This window comes from Corvus moneduloides, chromosome 1 (assembly GCF_009650955.1).
Source record: "Corvus moneduloides isolate bCorMon1 chromosome 1, bCorMon1.pri, whole genome shotgun sequence".
In the NCBI taxonomy this organism is placed as follows: domain Eukaryota; kingdom Metazoa; phylum Chordata; class Aves; order Passeriformes; family Corvidae; genus Corvus; species Corvus moneduloides.
The window spans coordinates 101,529,626-101,547,535 of NC_045476.1; the positions used below are offsets into that span (position 1 = coordinate 101,529,626).

The window sequence follows — 17,910 nt, forward strand, 5'->3', positions numbered from 1 at the left end:
TAACAACACTGCAGGTGTTAGCAGAGTGTGGCAGAAGTAGTCATGGTCTGGATTAAACCTGCTGTCAAGAAGTGCTGCATGTTCTTGCACACAGCTCCTCTCCTTTATTTTCCTACTGTCCTCCTGGTTAGTTGTTTGTTTGTTGGGGTTCTGCCTCAAGGTTTTGGGTTTTTTTGTCTTTATTTTCTTTTACCTTCAGAAACTTTGGCTTTATGCAAGAGTTCTCGGCTAGCAGTTATTCAGGCAAACCCCATCATTACTCTCATTTTTGTGTGCTAGCCATGCACACATACACTCTTAATCAATTTCTCTGTCAGAATCTATGCTCTCTCTTCTCTTGCTCGTCTTCTACACTACCATTCACTACAGCTGCTCTGAAATTGCTGGAGAGACTGCAGAATCCATTGACAAACATCTTGAAAACTGAAACAATCTTAAAAAAGTGTTCCTGCACACTTGAAAAAAAAATCTGCAACGCTGATTCTCTTTCAGACAGCATTCGTGGCAGTATTCCAGCATCTTCTGTGTATTTAATGCATAGGCAGGTAAGTTATTTATATTATATATGCAGCTGGAAATGTGATTAGGACCAAAGTGTGAAGTAACACACATAAATGGAAGCAATGCCAAGATTTGAGGGAGTTTACAGTCTATGGTCCTAATCCAACAAGGGCTTATGGAAACTCCTACCTTCCACACTTCAGTGATCTCCCGACTACTGAGGCACCTAAAAGTTAAAAGGTGCTAAACAGCTTGTGGGTGGGGAGTAAGGAGGGAGAAAGAGGCGCACAGCAGGCAACAGGTTAGACAAGGAAGCACCATTAAGCAAAGCAAAGACCAAGGGACTTGCCTGAAGCCACCAAGGAATCTGGCTGCTCTGCACGGAACCTAATGCCAGTCTTCAGACCCCTGAAGCGCTACAGACCATGAGGCCTCTCAACCCTTCCCTTTGTTTCCTCTCAGCATAATTGCAAAATAAAGTGGTCTGCCTCCCAGTGTACCTGGGCCATTGCTGAAGATGAAACCCCAGCACACAACCAAAAATCCCAAGAAAATTAAACCCAAACAAAATCAGAAATTGCATTAATTATAATGGAATTATAACAATGTGCCAGTGAGGTTTGAGATGTCAGAAAAAATATTTCAAAGGAATTTTACAGAACATATTTATCCAGTGCTATACCATTTCAGCTGTATGTATTCTGTGGGGTATGCCTTTTTAAGAGAGGCATAAGAAAACAAGGCATTTTATCACGAGTCCTCCTGTTTTCTTTTGCTGTAAGAAATCCCAACCTGTAAAGCTGCCATGACACCAGTTCAGTCAATCAGGGCATAAGAAAACAAGGCATTTTATCACGAGTCCTCCTGTTTTCTTTTGCCGTAAGAAATCCCAACCTGTAAAGCTGCCATGACACCAGTTCAGTCAATCAGCGTTTCCCACGCTTCTTCTAGTCTCCTAACTACCTTTGACAGAGTGTCTCACATTAAAAAAAAAATAAATCTTCAGGTATACTTTATAAAGCAGAGCAGCAAATTGATCGGTTCTGGATTTTGCACATGAAATCTTTGGACATGCGGGTACCTCACCACCTGTGTAGAAAACCTTAGAAACTAGACAGCTGCTATTGCTTACTTCTGCTACAGAAGATTTTATGATGTGATTTCCAGGGTGAAACCCTCCTCATGGCTTCAGAAAACCAGTGATGCACTTCCCACTAGCAGTGACAGTAACCTGAGCCACTGTCCTTAGAATCTCCCCCTCGAGTGCCATTGTCCTTGGAAAGTTAAATGCAATGCTAAAATCCATGACAGCTAATGGAGTATTTTCCAGTAGACAGGAGAGCAAAGCCCCTCACAGTCCTGAATGTAGGGACTATGCATTTTTACATCAACAGAGATCTAGTCCTTACCTTTATATTTCAGAGTTCTGTACTCTATATGGAAATATGATAGATAGAGAGAGATAGAGTAAATAGTGTAAATAAATATGGCATACAAATAATCCATATGTGAGTTTCAGGAGCATGTTTGTTTATTTCCTTCCCTCCCTCAAGAGCTGAATTTCTAGAGAAGGAGCTGTGGTTCAGAATTAATTCAATTAGTCTCATCTAAACCACCCTGACCTTTAGAATTACTTTGTACAGAAACATTTTCTGAAAGAAAAGGAGTAGCACTGCAGTAAGATAAGCTCAGTAGATTTGCCCTTGAGCTTGTTATATTTTACTAGCCAAGAAACCTTTGCTTTTCTGCTTGCTGAGATGTGGCTCATGTACTCTGTGATATTTCATCAAGCACTTCAGTATTTTCTTTTAATTAATAATTCTGCACTTGCATCTTTCAAGTAATGTAAAATTCCTGCATATAAACATTCCTGCATATAAACAGTCAAAGCTTTCATTATGAAGAGTGAAAAAACAGACATGGGAATTAAACTGAGGGCTTCCTAAAACTATTAAACCCGATGTTTAATTCCATGTTCTGAATTAGTAACCTGCAAGGAATTCATGCCTGCAACTACCACCTCAAAAGAAAAAGCAATTCTCCATAGCATCAGTTCTGTTTTCTATTTGCTCATGAAGAGGTTAACATCTTCTACAGCACCTGGGCTTCAAGACGATCCAAGAGGATGGTTCCAACTACATCACTTTTGCTTTTATAGTTATTTTAGTTAAAAACTAAGTGCAGAATAGAGAGCTGCTGCAGGTCAGCTAGCACAAACTATCTTTAAGTCACCACAACCTGCTTGCCTGTTGCTGTTTATTACCTTCGGCTGGCAAATGCTGACTCAAAAATTACTTTGTTCATGACCTAATCTTCCATCCAGCAAGAATAAAAGGCCTTTAAACTCAGCAAACACAGAGGGGTGGACAGCTGTTCAAGATGTCCTTAGGCAATTCTTTAACAGCTATCACACGTATCGGGTGCCCTGGGCAAGAACATCACTAAAGCAACTCAGAGGCAATATACTCCTGAATGGGTGGTCAAGCCAGGACAAATGGGGCTTAGGGCAACTTGATCTAGCAAAGAGTGTCCCTGCCCACGGCAGGAACTTGGAATGAGGTGATCTTTAAACATCTCTTCCAACCCAAACCATTTGATACTTTTATGAATAAGAACTGTTGTACCTGCCTGCCCTACAGCTTCCCAGGACTGAGAACCAACACAACTTCTGCATCTCTCCTTCCTTCCAACAACCCGAAGTGAACAGCCACCAAAAGGATAAGCAGTCATCCAGACAAAAACAACCAGTCATCTTGTCATCGATGTCAGACCCTTTGTGGGCAGATGATGCATTGCTTGTGGTCCCATTTGATAGGGGAAATGCTACAGGGAGACTTACCACACTGAAGTCAGATACAGTTTACCCTGGAAGAGCAAGTGGACTCTATGCTCAGAATTTTGATGGGAAGTTTTACTCTTGAAAACCCAGGCACACTTGAGCTGTTGTTATTTTCTCATAGAAAATATTGCTTCAGACATCTCTCCAGCATGCACAAGAAATCTTTATACCCCTCGGACACTTCGAAATATACTTTTTGAACTAAAGCATTAAAAAAACCCTCTCAAATGTCTGAATTATAAGTCCTGTCTATACTATATCAAGGTATCTTCCTACTGAAAACAGGAAATATCGTGACAGGCAATGAGAAAATATTCTAAAATCCTGTATGAGAAACAGAAATACTTGGGTAGAGTATTTGAGTTTCTTCTCTAAAACAAACTGATAGAAAATGTCAATCATTATTTACCCAAGAGAGGATGGCAAAAATCAAAAGCTGATCTATGCAGTGATGAAACTAAAGTGTGACACATGATTTAAATAATGCTGCTTGGTCAGACAATCATGGGGCAGCACATGAGCCTAGGAGGGACAGAAACACTTGAAAGGATTGGAAGATGCCTACCCTGCAAAGCAGGACTGCTCACCCACAAGCATGGTATTAAGTGCTGATTGTAGGTACACAAACTTCCCAGGAGTATCTAAATACCATGGCATTGGAAATGACTCATAGCTAAACCGTACAAGACAAAATGAGGTTCTGATCAGCTTTGATTGAAACTAGCCTGACTTTTCCATTGCTTTGTTTTTCTCTCTTGTTCTTTTCTTTTAGTTTTCTTTAATGCCTGCATACTTGAAGATCCTTTCACCTGTTTAAGTGCTTTTGGTTTTGGATTAGTATTCCAATCCTGCCACTACTGACCTCAAAAATTCACAGTAACTTGATCTAACATGAGATACGATCTCACTGCAGAGTTACATCCACCATTTTGTAATGAGGCTTTAGCTGACCTAAATAACATCCAAAGAAAATATGTTTACCTCTAAGTTCTCCTCTAGTCTAACTGAAAGATGTTTTGAGATAGATTTGTGAATAAGGCTGTGTGATGCAGTTGTCAACAACAGCAGTGATGAGACTCGATAACTTGGAAGCTGTCTTCTAGCCTTTTGGCAGCATGTATGCTTGATTTTATTTATTTATTTATTTTGAAGTTCCTATTCTGGCAACCCAGCTCATCCTAACCTACTTTTCCTTGATGAAATACAGCCAAGTCTAATGGTACTGTGTTACTGCCTGCCCTAACACAGACTTTCTCTCTCCTCTTCCTGTGAGGAACTGTTCTTTATCCCTGCAATATGAAGTATCAGTTTTGCAGAGCAAAACATGGCACGCCTCATGCTCTTCTGGGTAAAGTGAGAACCATGAAGCACTCTTAGTGAGACAGACTCATGCATGTGCTATTTTAAGTAGGCTCTCCAGATTTCAGAGTAAACATGATTTCCCCAGACAACACAGATAAAGTACCTCATGCCAAGTTGTTCATCTGAGATGCCAGAAGAATCAAAAAGCAGCAGAAAGGACCATACAAAGTATACGGAAAACTCCTCAACCATTTGAGAAGGTCAACTTGCCAGATACTAACTGAATTGAGACACATCATGGCTGCAGAGAGATGTGTGCTACAGAAATAGCACTATCAGAGGTTATTCTCACGCTGCTTGCTGTTTTGCCTCTGCGAAAGGCTCCAGAGCAGAGATTTTGGCAAGAACTACTCCAAAGGAGCTCCTGCTGATCTACCATGGGAAATAACAAGAAAGTTCTTATAAGCAGAGGATGTGGGAAGATGATCCTGTATCTGTTTGTGCTGAACATCAACTGAGTCCCTGGCTCTGCTGGCAAAAGGGATCACATGAGTGTCCCCTGACCCAACCTGTGCAAAAGGGCTTTGCCCTCATAACCTGAAGCAGGTAAATGAGCTCTTGGGTGATCCCTTGGGTGATTCACCTGCTGGCTGAATGGGCAAGCAAATGCAGGTAGGGACAGTCACCTCTCCACCAAGTGGTGGTTAGGTGTCCATCACCAGGCTGTGACAGCCTGTGACAGGAGTGGTTGGCCAGGGGGTGGTGGCTGCTCCTTGGGGACTGGCTGGGCATCAGTCAGCAGGTGCTGAACAAATGCATCATGCATCACTTGTTTTGTATATTCTTTCATCATTATTACTATATCCCCCTTTCTTTTCTGCTCTATTAAATGTTTTCTTTCTCAAACCATGAGTTTTACTTTTTTTCTCATTCTGTCACACATCCCACTGCGGGGGAGTGAGAGTGGTGCTCAGCTGCCTGCCAGATTAAATCACAACAACTACACACCCTCCTCTCCACCCCCAACACAAATCTGGGTCTGCTAAGGCACCAATATTACGGGAAGACAAGTGCCTGGCACAGGTGACACCACCCAAACAGAATACCCAGCAGATGCATTCCACAATTCTTCCTATAACCTAAGCAGAAAGCAATCCCCAATTTTATAGTAACTTTTTTTTTCTTAAACAAGCATGCAGTGCTGTTATGCAGTTTATCAGATTCTTCATATTGTGCCAATAATGTACCCTAGATTATGAGAAATAGCTTTGAACTCTAAGAAATCTCAGCTGGTTTAAGAAAAACAAACTATGTATAAAGTATCCATCACCTCCTTCCATTTAGAGACCAAGAAAAGACATTGAAAGCCCGGTTTCTTTTAGAGTGTTTCAGCTGGGAACATGTATCCCCTCATAAGCCTGTACTCTGTAGTCTATACATGTAACAATAATAATTGAATAAACATGGATAAGGGCAGTGAGGATGCTGCAAAACTATATATAGAGGAACCCAGGAAAAGATAGGTAATAAATATTCACTATTAAAATTAATGTAGTCATAATGCTAATGAAGATAACGCCTAAATTGCAGATAAACAAGATATTCTGCAAAATGATCACACTGGCTCCCTTTGTATGGCACTTTCTCAGCCACAGCACTGCATGTGTAGGGAAAGGCTTAAGGAGGACCCTGGCACTGTGCTTTGCTCCTCCTGGCGATATTTCCATAAACTGTCCTAGTTTGGGATGAGTCAGAAATATGACTGGACTCCCACTGAAGCAGATTTGCTCGCATGCCTCTGAGCCTTTTCAGAAGCCAAGAACACTCTCACATACCATAATGCCAGTTTCTAGCTTCCCACAGAGTGCTGTATTTACTGCACATCAAAGGCCCATTTCTGCTAATACATACAAGAGAGAAACTCAAGTGTCACAATCAATTTAATCCAGCATTCATCCAGGCTGCTGCCTTTGCCCTCATCCCTGTCTGCTTGTTTCTGCTACTCAGGATTTGTTTTGTGGACTCAGCCAGGGGACTAGTTGGTCTGTAAACTAACCTGGGAAAGAAATCCTCTGTTAAAAGCTTAATTGCCAGTTGAATCAATTCCCACACCCAGTTTGTTGTGAGGCTCTGTGAACACCAGCACAGGCATGACGGTGTGGGCAGGAAAGTGCGAACTGTGTATGGGGGAAAGTGGAAATGCTCATTCCAGCAAAAAAAAGATTTTTGCTGGATTAAGTCAGTCAGAGAGCTGGAGCTTTATTTATAGTGCAGGAGAACATATGGAGTCCGACAGGAAATGGGGTTTTATTGCAGCAGGTGTTCAGTCTTTCATCCAAAAAGCTGACTCTCTAGGCCTGAGACAATTCTGTTGCAGGTAAATAGAGAGCAGCAAGAATCACATGTGGTAGTAAATCAGGGCATACCAGAGAATCTCTGCTTTGGTTTTTCTTCCTACAGCATTACTGCACATGTTCCTGAGTCCGTACCGTGATCTCCTCCTTCTGCCAGTAAAAGCGACTCAAGGTTTCTGTTGTTTTAATTCAAGCTTGCTGTTGATAGGAGGGAGGGCAGGGGTTGGGGGTGGGTCAGGGGAGAAAAGCACTCAGGTGGTGCTTTATGAGTTTGAGGTGGTTTTTTAGTTCGTTTGGGTTTTTTAATAATTTTATTTTTGGTGAGTGCCATTTCTTACTTTTCCCTGAAAACACTGAGGTCCATACACTCCTTGTCCTTCAGAACACACAAGGTCGTAAGTCTTCACCTGAATACAGGATTCATCTCCTAAATCTCTGACAATGGCTAGCCAGGAAAAACATACACCACCAATCTACAAGTGTTCTGCTATTTCTGCAAATTTTCATCTCTACTCTACAGGTGAAATCTATTGTTCAATAAAGAACTTTAATATATTGCTCATGAGGTTTGTTTTTTTAAAATCTTCCTCCATTAAAGTCACAGAACAATTTCTGTGATTCAAATTAGAAATAAATGAGAAATGGCTAAGACTCAATATTCATCACTTTCCTATCAGCCACTAGCATTTTTTCAAACGCAATTTACCATCCAAGTGTTTCAATCTTACACTGAAATGCTTTAAAGAAGAGTTATAGGCAAACTTCTGTATTACAACCTACAATTCCTTTACATGTTTCGAACAACTTCCTGCCATACCTCTTCATAATAGAAATAACCTCTGCTTTGCTCTAAAAACAATACTTATCCTGGCTGTATGCTCATTACTACCTATAGTAATAAAGTTATATTGCTGAAACAGATATTTTAAAAATGATGGGTACATGGATTTTTAGTAAAAGAAAAGCTATTTCTCTCAAAACATCTTTAAATAGTGGCTCAACTCTATTGAGCTCTATTTAGTATTCGAGAAGCCAAAATAACATTCAAACAGCTAAAAAAAAACTTTAGAAAATAACTGTTAAACTAACAAAGATGCTCCACTGTCTTTTAGTGGGGAATTGAGCATTATTTAGTCTCTCTTATTTCTGCAAAGTATTAATGCACATGAAAGAATAAAGTACAACTAGAAGCATTATGCAAATTAAAATCAGTTAGTATCTCCCTGCACGATTACACATACCAAGACACACGATATTCAGACTCAGTAAAAAAGGGTGCATTATTTAAAGTTAGTTTTAAAATGCATGCATGACTTGAATATGTGTCACACTCATCATATATGCAGAGAAAAATTTAGACAAACCATACTATTTTATGAAGTTAATTCATGATTGAGTCTAAGCTCTGAAAAGCAGGCCATGGTTTTTCCTTTCATCGGAGAAGAGCAAGTCATCTTCTGCATAGAGATTTTTCTTTCCATCTTACTTGCACGCAACTTTTATCTAATGACTTATTACCATCAATGCAGCTCTAATTAAATGTAGACGACTAAGACAGCTGTAGATTAGGGAAGCATCAGTTTACTGCAGTGCAGCTCAGGGAGATCAGAAACTCATGGATGCGTAATGTTCCAGCAATCACATCCTACGCTGGACCACTCAATTGCTCCCTATGTTCTTCACAACTCATTTAACAGACTGGCAAACTCTGGTATGACAAGCCTTTCACATTATGGGCTTTCAGGCCACTGTTAAAGGCTGGATGAGAAACTTACCCTAATCTGAAGCTAGTCAGTGTTAACCGCACAGTTTGGTATTTAGGAAATCCTAATTCATGCAACAGAAAATACTAGAAATAACATTTAAGAGTCTATTTTTCAGTGATGCATTTTGTGAGCCCATTTGTGATATTTCATTCTGCCTTGTCTGTGTTGTTTATTCATATATAAATTTCTACTCTGTTAGGGAAATCCTCCAGCCACAGCCACTCTGCACCCTGCTTCAGAATAGGTGGGCAGGCTCTGAAACAGTGCCTGTTTGTTCACTCTATCACCAGCAATAGAGGCTTCAGAAACCTATGCTGCCAGTCCAAGTGTTCCAAACTTTTCTGTATTTGGCTTTCAATCCATGTATAAAAAGAAATAGCTCATAAACATTTTATTACTAACACATCCACCTCACTCACAGTCATTCATATAGCTTCAGTGATACACGATCTACCTGCAATCATAGTCAAATGTGAATCCAAATCCAGTTTTCCCCCACATTGTTCAAATACAGCTTCAAGGGAAGCTGGTAAATAACAACATGCTGCTGTATTGTTTACCCCAGCCAGAATACTGATCATAAATAGGCTTGCTGAAGAAAACAAGAACAAAGAATTGATGAAGATAATGGGGGTTTGCAAAACAAATCCTGTTTTGCAAATGGGAAACAGCTTCCCCCAAATGGTGGTCGAAGCTCAGTGCCTCTCCTTCATGACCAAAATCTTTTCTTCCCAAAACATCTTGACAGCCAGCTGGAGCAAGGCTGGGCTGTGAGTATTCTCTGGCATCCCAGCAACACACTCAGCCTCATCCTACATTCCAAATTCTTTTGGCTATAGATTAGGCTCCCAAACAAGCTTAATACCAAGCTGCAATTCAAGGTTTCAGGTCTGAGGTTTGCAGAACACACAGCCAGATGCATCATCTAATCAAAAGGCTAAGATCTGCTTTGTCATCACACTTCATAATGCTTAAGGATTTCCAATGACCAAACAAGGCAGTGTCCTGGACCAATGCCACTTTGGAAGTAATATCTAAACAGCTATTTCTCATTTAAGATTAAAAAAAATCAAAAGAAATTAGGCTCCTAATTACAGTTCATAAAACCATATGCTTCTCTTTCTAGTTAAATCTCTCAGCAACATATCTGCACTGACCAGCTCACAAAGCGTTCACTGATGCCCCTTTCAGAGGTTCCTCATTTCCACATAAGTACCTGTGTGACACTTACAAGCTGCCACAAATCAGGTTACGTTTATCAAGAGAATATCTGACATCTGTAGGATTTTCCCATAGCTATAATAAATCATTTGGAAAGTGCTGTCTTTGAAGTTACTAACTCCCCACATTCTAAAGGTGCTTTTAGTTGCAGGAAGCTCAGTGAGAACACTAGCTCAGTAATAATCCCGTAATTGCTCAGCCTTTTGGGGCTATGTCACTGTGTCAGTGTTAAAGTTCAACAAGGCCAACTGCTAAGTCCTGCGTATGGGTTGGGGCAATCCTAAGCACAAACACAGGCTGGGCAGAGACTGGATTGAGACCAGCCCTGGGGAGGACTTGAGGGTGTTTGTGGATGAGAAGATCAACAAGACTTGACAAAGTGCAGTCACAGCCCAGAAAGCCAACTGTATCCTGGACTGTATCAAAAGTAGCGTGGCCAGCAGGATAGGGATGGGGATTCTGCCCCTCTGCTCCTATCTTTTGAGAACCCACCTGGAGTGCTGTGTCCAGCTCTGGGGCCCCCAATATAAGCATATGGACCTGCTGGAGTGAGTCCATGAAGGCCATGAAGATGACCAGAGGGCTGGAGCACCTCTCCTATGAAGACAGGCTGAGAGAGCTGGGGTTGTTCAGCCTGGAGAAGAGAAGGCTCCAGGGAGACCTTACAACAGTACCTAAAGGGGGCCTACAAAAAGGCAGGACTTTTTACAAGGGCATGTAGTGATAGAAAAAAGGAGAAATGGCTTCAACTGAAAGGTGGTGGATTTTGATAAGAATATTAGGAGGAAATTCTTTACTGTGAGTGTGATGAAGTACTGGAACAGGCTGCCCAGAGAAGTTGTGGATGCCCCATCCCTGGAAGTGTCCAAAGCCTGATTGGACTGTGCTCTGAGCAACCCAGTCTAATGGAAGATGTTCCTGCCCATAGAACCAACAGGATCTTTAATGTCCCTTCCAACGCAAACTATTCTATGAATTCATCTATTTATCTCCATATTTTTACAGCAGCAACCAACGTCATTTGCAGTCAGGATGCAAAAAACAGTTCCCAAATATGGATTACAGTTTTTAATAAATGGATCATTTAGCACTGACTAAGATTACTGTCTCATGTTTATTTGATGCTCATTCTCTTCAGAAATTAGATATTGAGGAGAATCTGGGTCACAAAGGTATTTGAATGTCTGTGCATAATGAAGGTGAAGAGAATGAAGACAGATATAAACACTTTTGGAGATAAGTACAGTTAGCATCTAATGCATTTTTAGAGAATGTAAGCATCATCACATTTCCATTATTTTAATATGGCCAAAGTGAAAGATAACAGCAGAGTGATATGATGTTTTCATATAACCATGGTGATATGAGATAAAGACAGGAGCTATTTTTTACATTTCCAGTATTACTATCCTTAACAGGCTGCAAGAATAAATTTAAAGGCAGGGGGTGAGGTGTCAAAATGAGCCCTCAGCTTAGTTTTCCATATATGAAGCCAGCATGCAAAAATTAACTTACAGGTACAGTGTTCAGATGCCACATATTTTACTGGGATGTCTCTCCCATAGGAGCCAGGGCTCAAAATGATTACTGAATGTTGGCCATAGAAAGCTTTTGGAACGTGACAGTACCAGTGATGAACTAGATGAACACCACAAGCCTCACAGGGATTTGTGATGCTCAGACAAATATTGTATCAAACCAACTCTCAGTGAAACAGGAGATTTGGAAGGGAGAGAGAACCCAGTTTAAGCTGATATTTCCACAAAGGTGTGCTTTTGTTTTATAGATAAATGAGACCAACAGATATTTGCTGCAGAAAGGAGCAGCCCTGCTGCTCCTCCTGTGCTGTCTGACTCTGCAGTACGTTTACTCAGGGAGCTGAATCAACAAACCTTCTACAAAAAGCTGCAATCCGTTTTTCTGCCGTTTTAGCTTCTGGTGAAAGCGCATGGCCAAGGAATCAGGTTGGAAGGTAGAGGAGAAAGCTCATCCCCTGCAGGAGTGACCACCTATTAGACTGATTAATTTGTAGTAGAGAACTTCCTGAAGTTCCTGTCCACAGTAAAGTTCCCCAAGAGACTGAACTGGGAGGAGGGGAATTTGAGATTGAGAACAGTTAACAACCCATTTATTTGCAGTCTGGGTTCACATCTTGTAAGGATGATGATATAGCACAGAGCCATCTTTATAATAAAAGTCACATATAAAACAACTTCTGATCATGGTCAATAACATAACTTCCAGTCAGAAACATTTTCTGTCACGGGTGAAAGGAATCCATGTCAAGTAGAAGGAAGACAAAGGCAGAAAGCAGCATGTTGTCAAAGGAAAGCACAGTCCAATTTATCACCTCAACTGAACCTCTGTGAAACTGTGCCCAGTGGAAGAGGTGTTTACTGTGTTAGCTTGATTGCAGCAGCGTATGCAAGGGAAAGGTCCTTGAACAGGTATGAGGAAAGAAGTGAAGGGAAAAGCTTTTCCTCTACCGAACAGCAAGATGCAATTCAGACAAAATCTTCCAAGCTAATATTTATTTCTTCTAGAAGCTAATTCCTAACCTGAGTTTCCTGATACCATGAATTTGCTAAGTGATATTCTGGAAAGCATCTTTCCTCCAGTCACCTGTGTACTCAACCCCATGGGCTGTGGAATGTGTCTTACCATACAAGTGTCCAGATCCTCCAAACGTTCTATCTCTGTCAGCTCCTCAACTGTGATCATAGAGCGTTTAGCGGGTTTTTCTTCAGCTAACTCAATCTCCAGTGATTCTTGCTGTGGAAGTGGTTTGCCACGTCTGGTCAAATGGTCAGCCTGGAGACAAGGATGACAACACGAATGCACCAGTCAAACTTAAGAAGACAAAGAGAACCCAACCAGAAGTTTACAGAATTTCGGTGATCAGAGATCCTGGAAGACCAAGTACAAAGGCAAAGCTCAGTTATGTTGGTTAGTCTTCACACTGGGTTTGTTTTATAAAGAATATAAAAGTGTGGAAAGGAAGCTTTTTCTTGAACTATTTTTTTCAAATTTATGAACACAAAGACAGGTACAGTACCAGCCAGTATAATTTTCATAATTATTCAATGGCCAAAATGTTATAATCTGCTATTCACAAAAACAGCACAGTTTTAAATACCTCAGTTCTGTTTCACTGAAGATATAGATACGGAAAAGCTGTAACAACAGTTATTTGTTGTTAAAGTCTATTTTTAGACCTGCATGGCAAAAACTGTTTCTAGGACCACATAGAACATTACACAAATCACCCTGGATTGTATTTGGAACAGAGTGGGCTCATGATGTCATGAAAATGATGAAATATTTTCTAGTTCTTTTGATAACTGAAGAGAATATTAAATAAACATCTGCTAAAAGCAAATATTTGAAGATCAGCTGTCCCAAATCAGTTAGTCACAGAATCTTCAAAGGGGCAGCTAGGGAGAGCTGTAGTCCACTACTTAACATCAGCACAAGCCAGGATAACCAGTGGATTGCAGTTTTGTTGACCATCAAAAAAGGTAAAATTGACCTGAGTCAATTATAGCTCATATAGTCTGCTGTCTACTCAGGAAAAGCAACTGGAGAGCTGCTATGGATTTATCTTCAAGCACACTAAAATAGCTGCAATAATAATTAACGCTAATCATCATCACATTAGGCAAACTGAGGTCTTGTCAAACAAGGTTTATTTTTCAAAGTTGCCTCAAACACTACTATGCCAATGCAACAAACACAGACATTTGTGGGTGTTGAATTAGTAGAACATGACACTCCAACTTAAGGAGCTGGCTGAGAACTGTATCAGAGCATTTAATCTTTGCTGTACTAAGGACTAGCTGCCAGCTCTCAGATTGCAGCTGTCAGCTGAAGATTAACAGTGTCAAATTAGACAGGAGTTCCTCTAGCAGCGTTTTTGAGATCAGTACTCCTCAAGGTTTTCATCAGTGCTGTACTATCTGAAAGAACCTGCAGCTAACAGAAACATGGCAGAGTTAAATGGTGAAAGGCACATATTAGTAATGTAGGCCAGAATGGATCACAAAGCGTATCAGCCCAAAACAAAATGTACACTTATTCCTTAGAAACCAAGAGCACTGGCAATTATTCAATTTCACAATCCTGAAGAGCAACAAGTGTCCAGAAGCCTTTAGTGGATTGGAGGTCTAGCAAACCCCATCCTACAAATGAGCTACCACTGAAACTCTGACAAAAGGATTTCTTATATTCTTGGCTATGTAAATACAAGGAATAAGGAATATCAGGAGAAAAACAATTTCAGTCCTGTGTACAGTGCTGGTTAAAACACAAATAGTCTGTCCAGTTCTGGAAACCATAATTTTAAAAGTGACTTCTTAAACAGCTGGAAAAATTGCAGAGGATTTTCAGTGAAGTGACTCAAAGGCTGGAGAAAATGACATACTGTGCAGGAATCAGGGTATGTCCAGGTTGTGCAATACCACTGGACAGAAACAGCCCAGTCACTGCTTATTCCAGCTGAGCCTCCTCCAGGACAAACTGGAGCTCATTCATGCGGTCTCTCCCACAGCAGGCTGTTGCTGCTGCAGAGCTCCAGAGACCAGAGGTTGTACCTTTGCACAATGCCACTCTGTATTACAAAGATGCATGCTCAAATAACTCAGTCTTCTATTAAAAAAAAAAAGGGGGGGGGGGTTAGAAAGAGTGATTTGTTTTGTGTGTGTGAGGACCTTCACAGAGAGGAAATAAAGAGAAATAGATATGGTTCCCTTATCTAGGGGAGAAAAGCATCTGAAAAAAATAATGACTGCAAGTTGAAGCCAGAGAAATTTCAATTAGAAATGAAGAGCAACTTTAATCACAACAACCACCCACTAAGTTCTTTAAAAAAAGAGTGGATTGTCCTTACAAAGCCCCATTGCATTAGAAGCAAAAAAGTTTTTCTGTGGATACAGTTTATTTCTGCTACTCTTGATGAGGCAAGTACCTCTATAATAAATATCTGTGCCTCCCAACAGCTCAGGACCTTCAAGTAGCAGTGCTTCCTTTCCTACAATCCTACTCCTTTCTCTTCAAACTTGATACCTACACTTCTGAGGTAACCTCAGAATGTACTCATTGAGGAAACAAGGTCTCAGCAGTGCCTGAACAATTCTAAAGAATGAAATCTTACCTCTCATTTCATGAGCATCCAAGCCTTACACTCTCACCTTGATAAATACTAGCATCGTTCTTAACTAATGACTCAATGCTGCATCCTGATGGCATTTTTCTAGATCTGACAACAGCTCAAAAAACAATAGGACAAATATATAACACAGTCTCTTCCAAGGGTGCATCTTTCTTACAGCAAAGAGGCAAGAGCGCTGAAATAATTTCAAAAGATGTCAGGATGTCAACGAAAATAAGACCAATTTCAAAATAGAGCTGTCAAAGGAGAAACTGAACAAGTTATGAATATAAATGGCACTGTTGAGATCTGGCATATTAGATATCAACCAGGAGAAAACTCACCAGTTTGTGATGGCAATGGGAAAGTGCATCCAGGATTTCATCTACAACTCGGTCAGACAGGAAAGAAGCCACTGTCAGCTTTACTTCACTGTGTGAGGATTAAAAATGAGAGAACTTCTTAATTCATGCAGGAGATTTTCGTCTTTATTACACATTCAACGGTGTGACGATTATCCACAGTGCTGTCATTTTATTTGAAGTAAAACATTAGAGGGTGTCAGGATACATGACTGCAGGTTTCAGAAATAAACTCATGAATCACACAATAAACACAGGAGCCTCTGTACCATATTTAACCTGCTTCTAACAGTTTTCCATGACATGAAATGAAAACATCTGGGTAAGAGAGCTGAATAAAAATAAGAAGTGAAACTCGGAGAGGAACACTCCACCACTGAAGTCAGACAAACACTAATCTCAGACGAATGGGATTAGGACAGTGCTGCCTATTTAACGCTACTCCACTGAACAAATACAATCCATTCGTTTCACCAATTCCTTTTTGTGCTGGTCTGCTGGTAAGGACAAGTGTACAGTGCTGGTTCTCCAGTCTATGCCATCACAACTTTGCTTCCTCTTTTGCTCTAGGTAACCACTTTCTGCCTCAAGAACTTCATGTCAGCCAGTTCCACTGCACAGACGTATGTGGAACACCACCACACCTGCACACTGAGCTTAGGTTTCCCTGGTAACTCCCTCTCAAGGAAATGTGTACCTTGAATGGCTCCCTTGGGGTCCCATCTTTGGTGACAGCACCAAATGCTCTGGCTGTGGAGGGCAGCTGATTTGGAGCTAACAGGCACGACTGTCTGAGCTGCAGCCCAAAGCTCCACCTCTGCTGCCTCAATCCCTTCAAGGCCAACTCTTTCAACTGACACTTGCCAGCAAGCGATATGATTTTGGTTTATGGTTTTTATGTGTGGACTAAGCTGCACTGGATTAACAAAGCTATTTCTATGTGGAGCTAGCACTACTGCTGCAGAGAGCCTGGAGAAAAAGGTAAGGAACTCCTTGGAAAGGCGATGCAATTCATGGGGAGGTAGAATGGTGGCCAAGCCACAGTGGGAAGAGAATGAGAGTGAAGGAATCTCCCTCAGCTACCGACATTAATTTCAAATAATATAAGGCAGGAAGGGTCACAGTGTGGCACCCTCACCCCACTGACAGTTTCAGCTTCTACAAGTATAAGAGCCAGTATTGTTGTCTTGGGGCCAAGATTTATTTGATAGGACTGAAGTGAAGAAAACTTACTTCCTGAATCATTTTAAACACTCCGAAGGCATAGCTGAAGTCTTTAACACCTTTTCCTGCCTATTTTGCTGCACTCTGCAAAACTACTTCTGAAGTCTTACTGTTTTCTTCTTCCTCAAAGATTAGCAACACAATGCAAAATGTCATGCTTTTCAAGCATCAGGCAGAAGGGAACTGAGAAGGTTTAAGTACAGGTCAACCACATTATACTGTGTAAATATATTCTCCGGTATACATTCAATATGAAAAAAAAAAAAACAAACCAGTAAAAGGTCAGGTAAAAGCCTCTTCTTTTAAAGGACAAACTAAGTTATTTAAGGTAATGGTTTCTGCTCTAGGTTTGTGGTTTGAATATCCAAGTTTCCATTTTTCAAGTGTGTCTGTCTGCTGTGCACAACTCCCACACAAAATTTTAAAGTGATTGCTACAGCTACAGGACAAGACCAAATGTAACAACAGACAAAGCACTGCTACCAGTGAAAGCAAATAGTACAATTTTCTTCTATTATATTAATTCACTGTTATGTGAGAACATAAGGGTTTTTTTAAAAAAGCATCAGTCATGAAAATGTTATTTGTGTACCATAAACCAAATCTTTCACTAAATAAGAGAGCATATGCATTAATGATCTAAGTTAACATCCCTAGAGATTCCAAATACATGAGTCACCTGAACTAAATTCCCCAGACCTGCAGGACAATTTCCTGCTCTTTGAATGCTGTAATATAGTTTCTTGTGAGGCACACAAGAATTCCAAAATTCTTCTACTACACAAACACACATACACGCAACCCAAAATCCAGATTCCAATTTTTTTAGATTAGTCTCCTAAAGTACCTAATTTTATTGAGAATATCAATTCCAGATTGCTCCAAGAGGACATTTTTCACAAAAGTGCGTGGGATGGAAATCTTCTCAGTGCTGGCCTCAATGAGGTCTTCACGGATGCGAGCCTTCTTCATTACATTTGGGCAAAGGTTTTCTGCTGCATCCACCATAGACTCAAGGAGCGTCTGCAGCACAGCAAGCAAAAAATATCATTAGATATTGGGATTTACTTTAGCTGGGAGGTGACAGCATTATTCTGGTGAACAGCACTACAACGCTTTTAGACTTGCAGTTTTTACAATTCTTCTTCCTACTTTCCAATCCATTTTGCATCCAGCTGCAATATAAGACATTTTA

The 17,910-nt window shown here is 40.6% G+C and overlaps 1 protein-coding gene across 7 annotated transcripts in view; it reads right to left on the reverse strand.

Annotated features, from left to right (window-relative positions):
• The window catches only part of CARMIL1 (capping protein regulator and myosin 1 linker 1), a 194,102-nt gene that overhangs the window by 29,072 nt on the left and 147,120 nt on the right, over window positions 1-17,910 (reverse strand). For all 7 annotated transcript variants that reach the window (XM_032120407.1, XM_032120370.1, XM_032120380.1 and 4 more), the window contains 3 exons: window positions 17,563-17,738; window positions 15,474-15,561; window positions 12,645-12,794 (listed from right to left, as the gene is read on the reverse strand). In XM_032120407.1, the coding sequence (XP_031976298.1) occupies window positions 12,645-12,794; window positions 15,474-15,561; window positions 17,563-17,738 (414 nt within the window). The remainder of the gene's footprint in view (window positions 1-12,644; window positions 12,795-15,473; window positions 15,562-17,562; window positions 17,739-17,910) is intronic.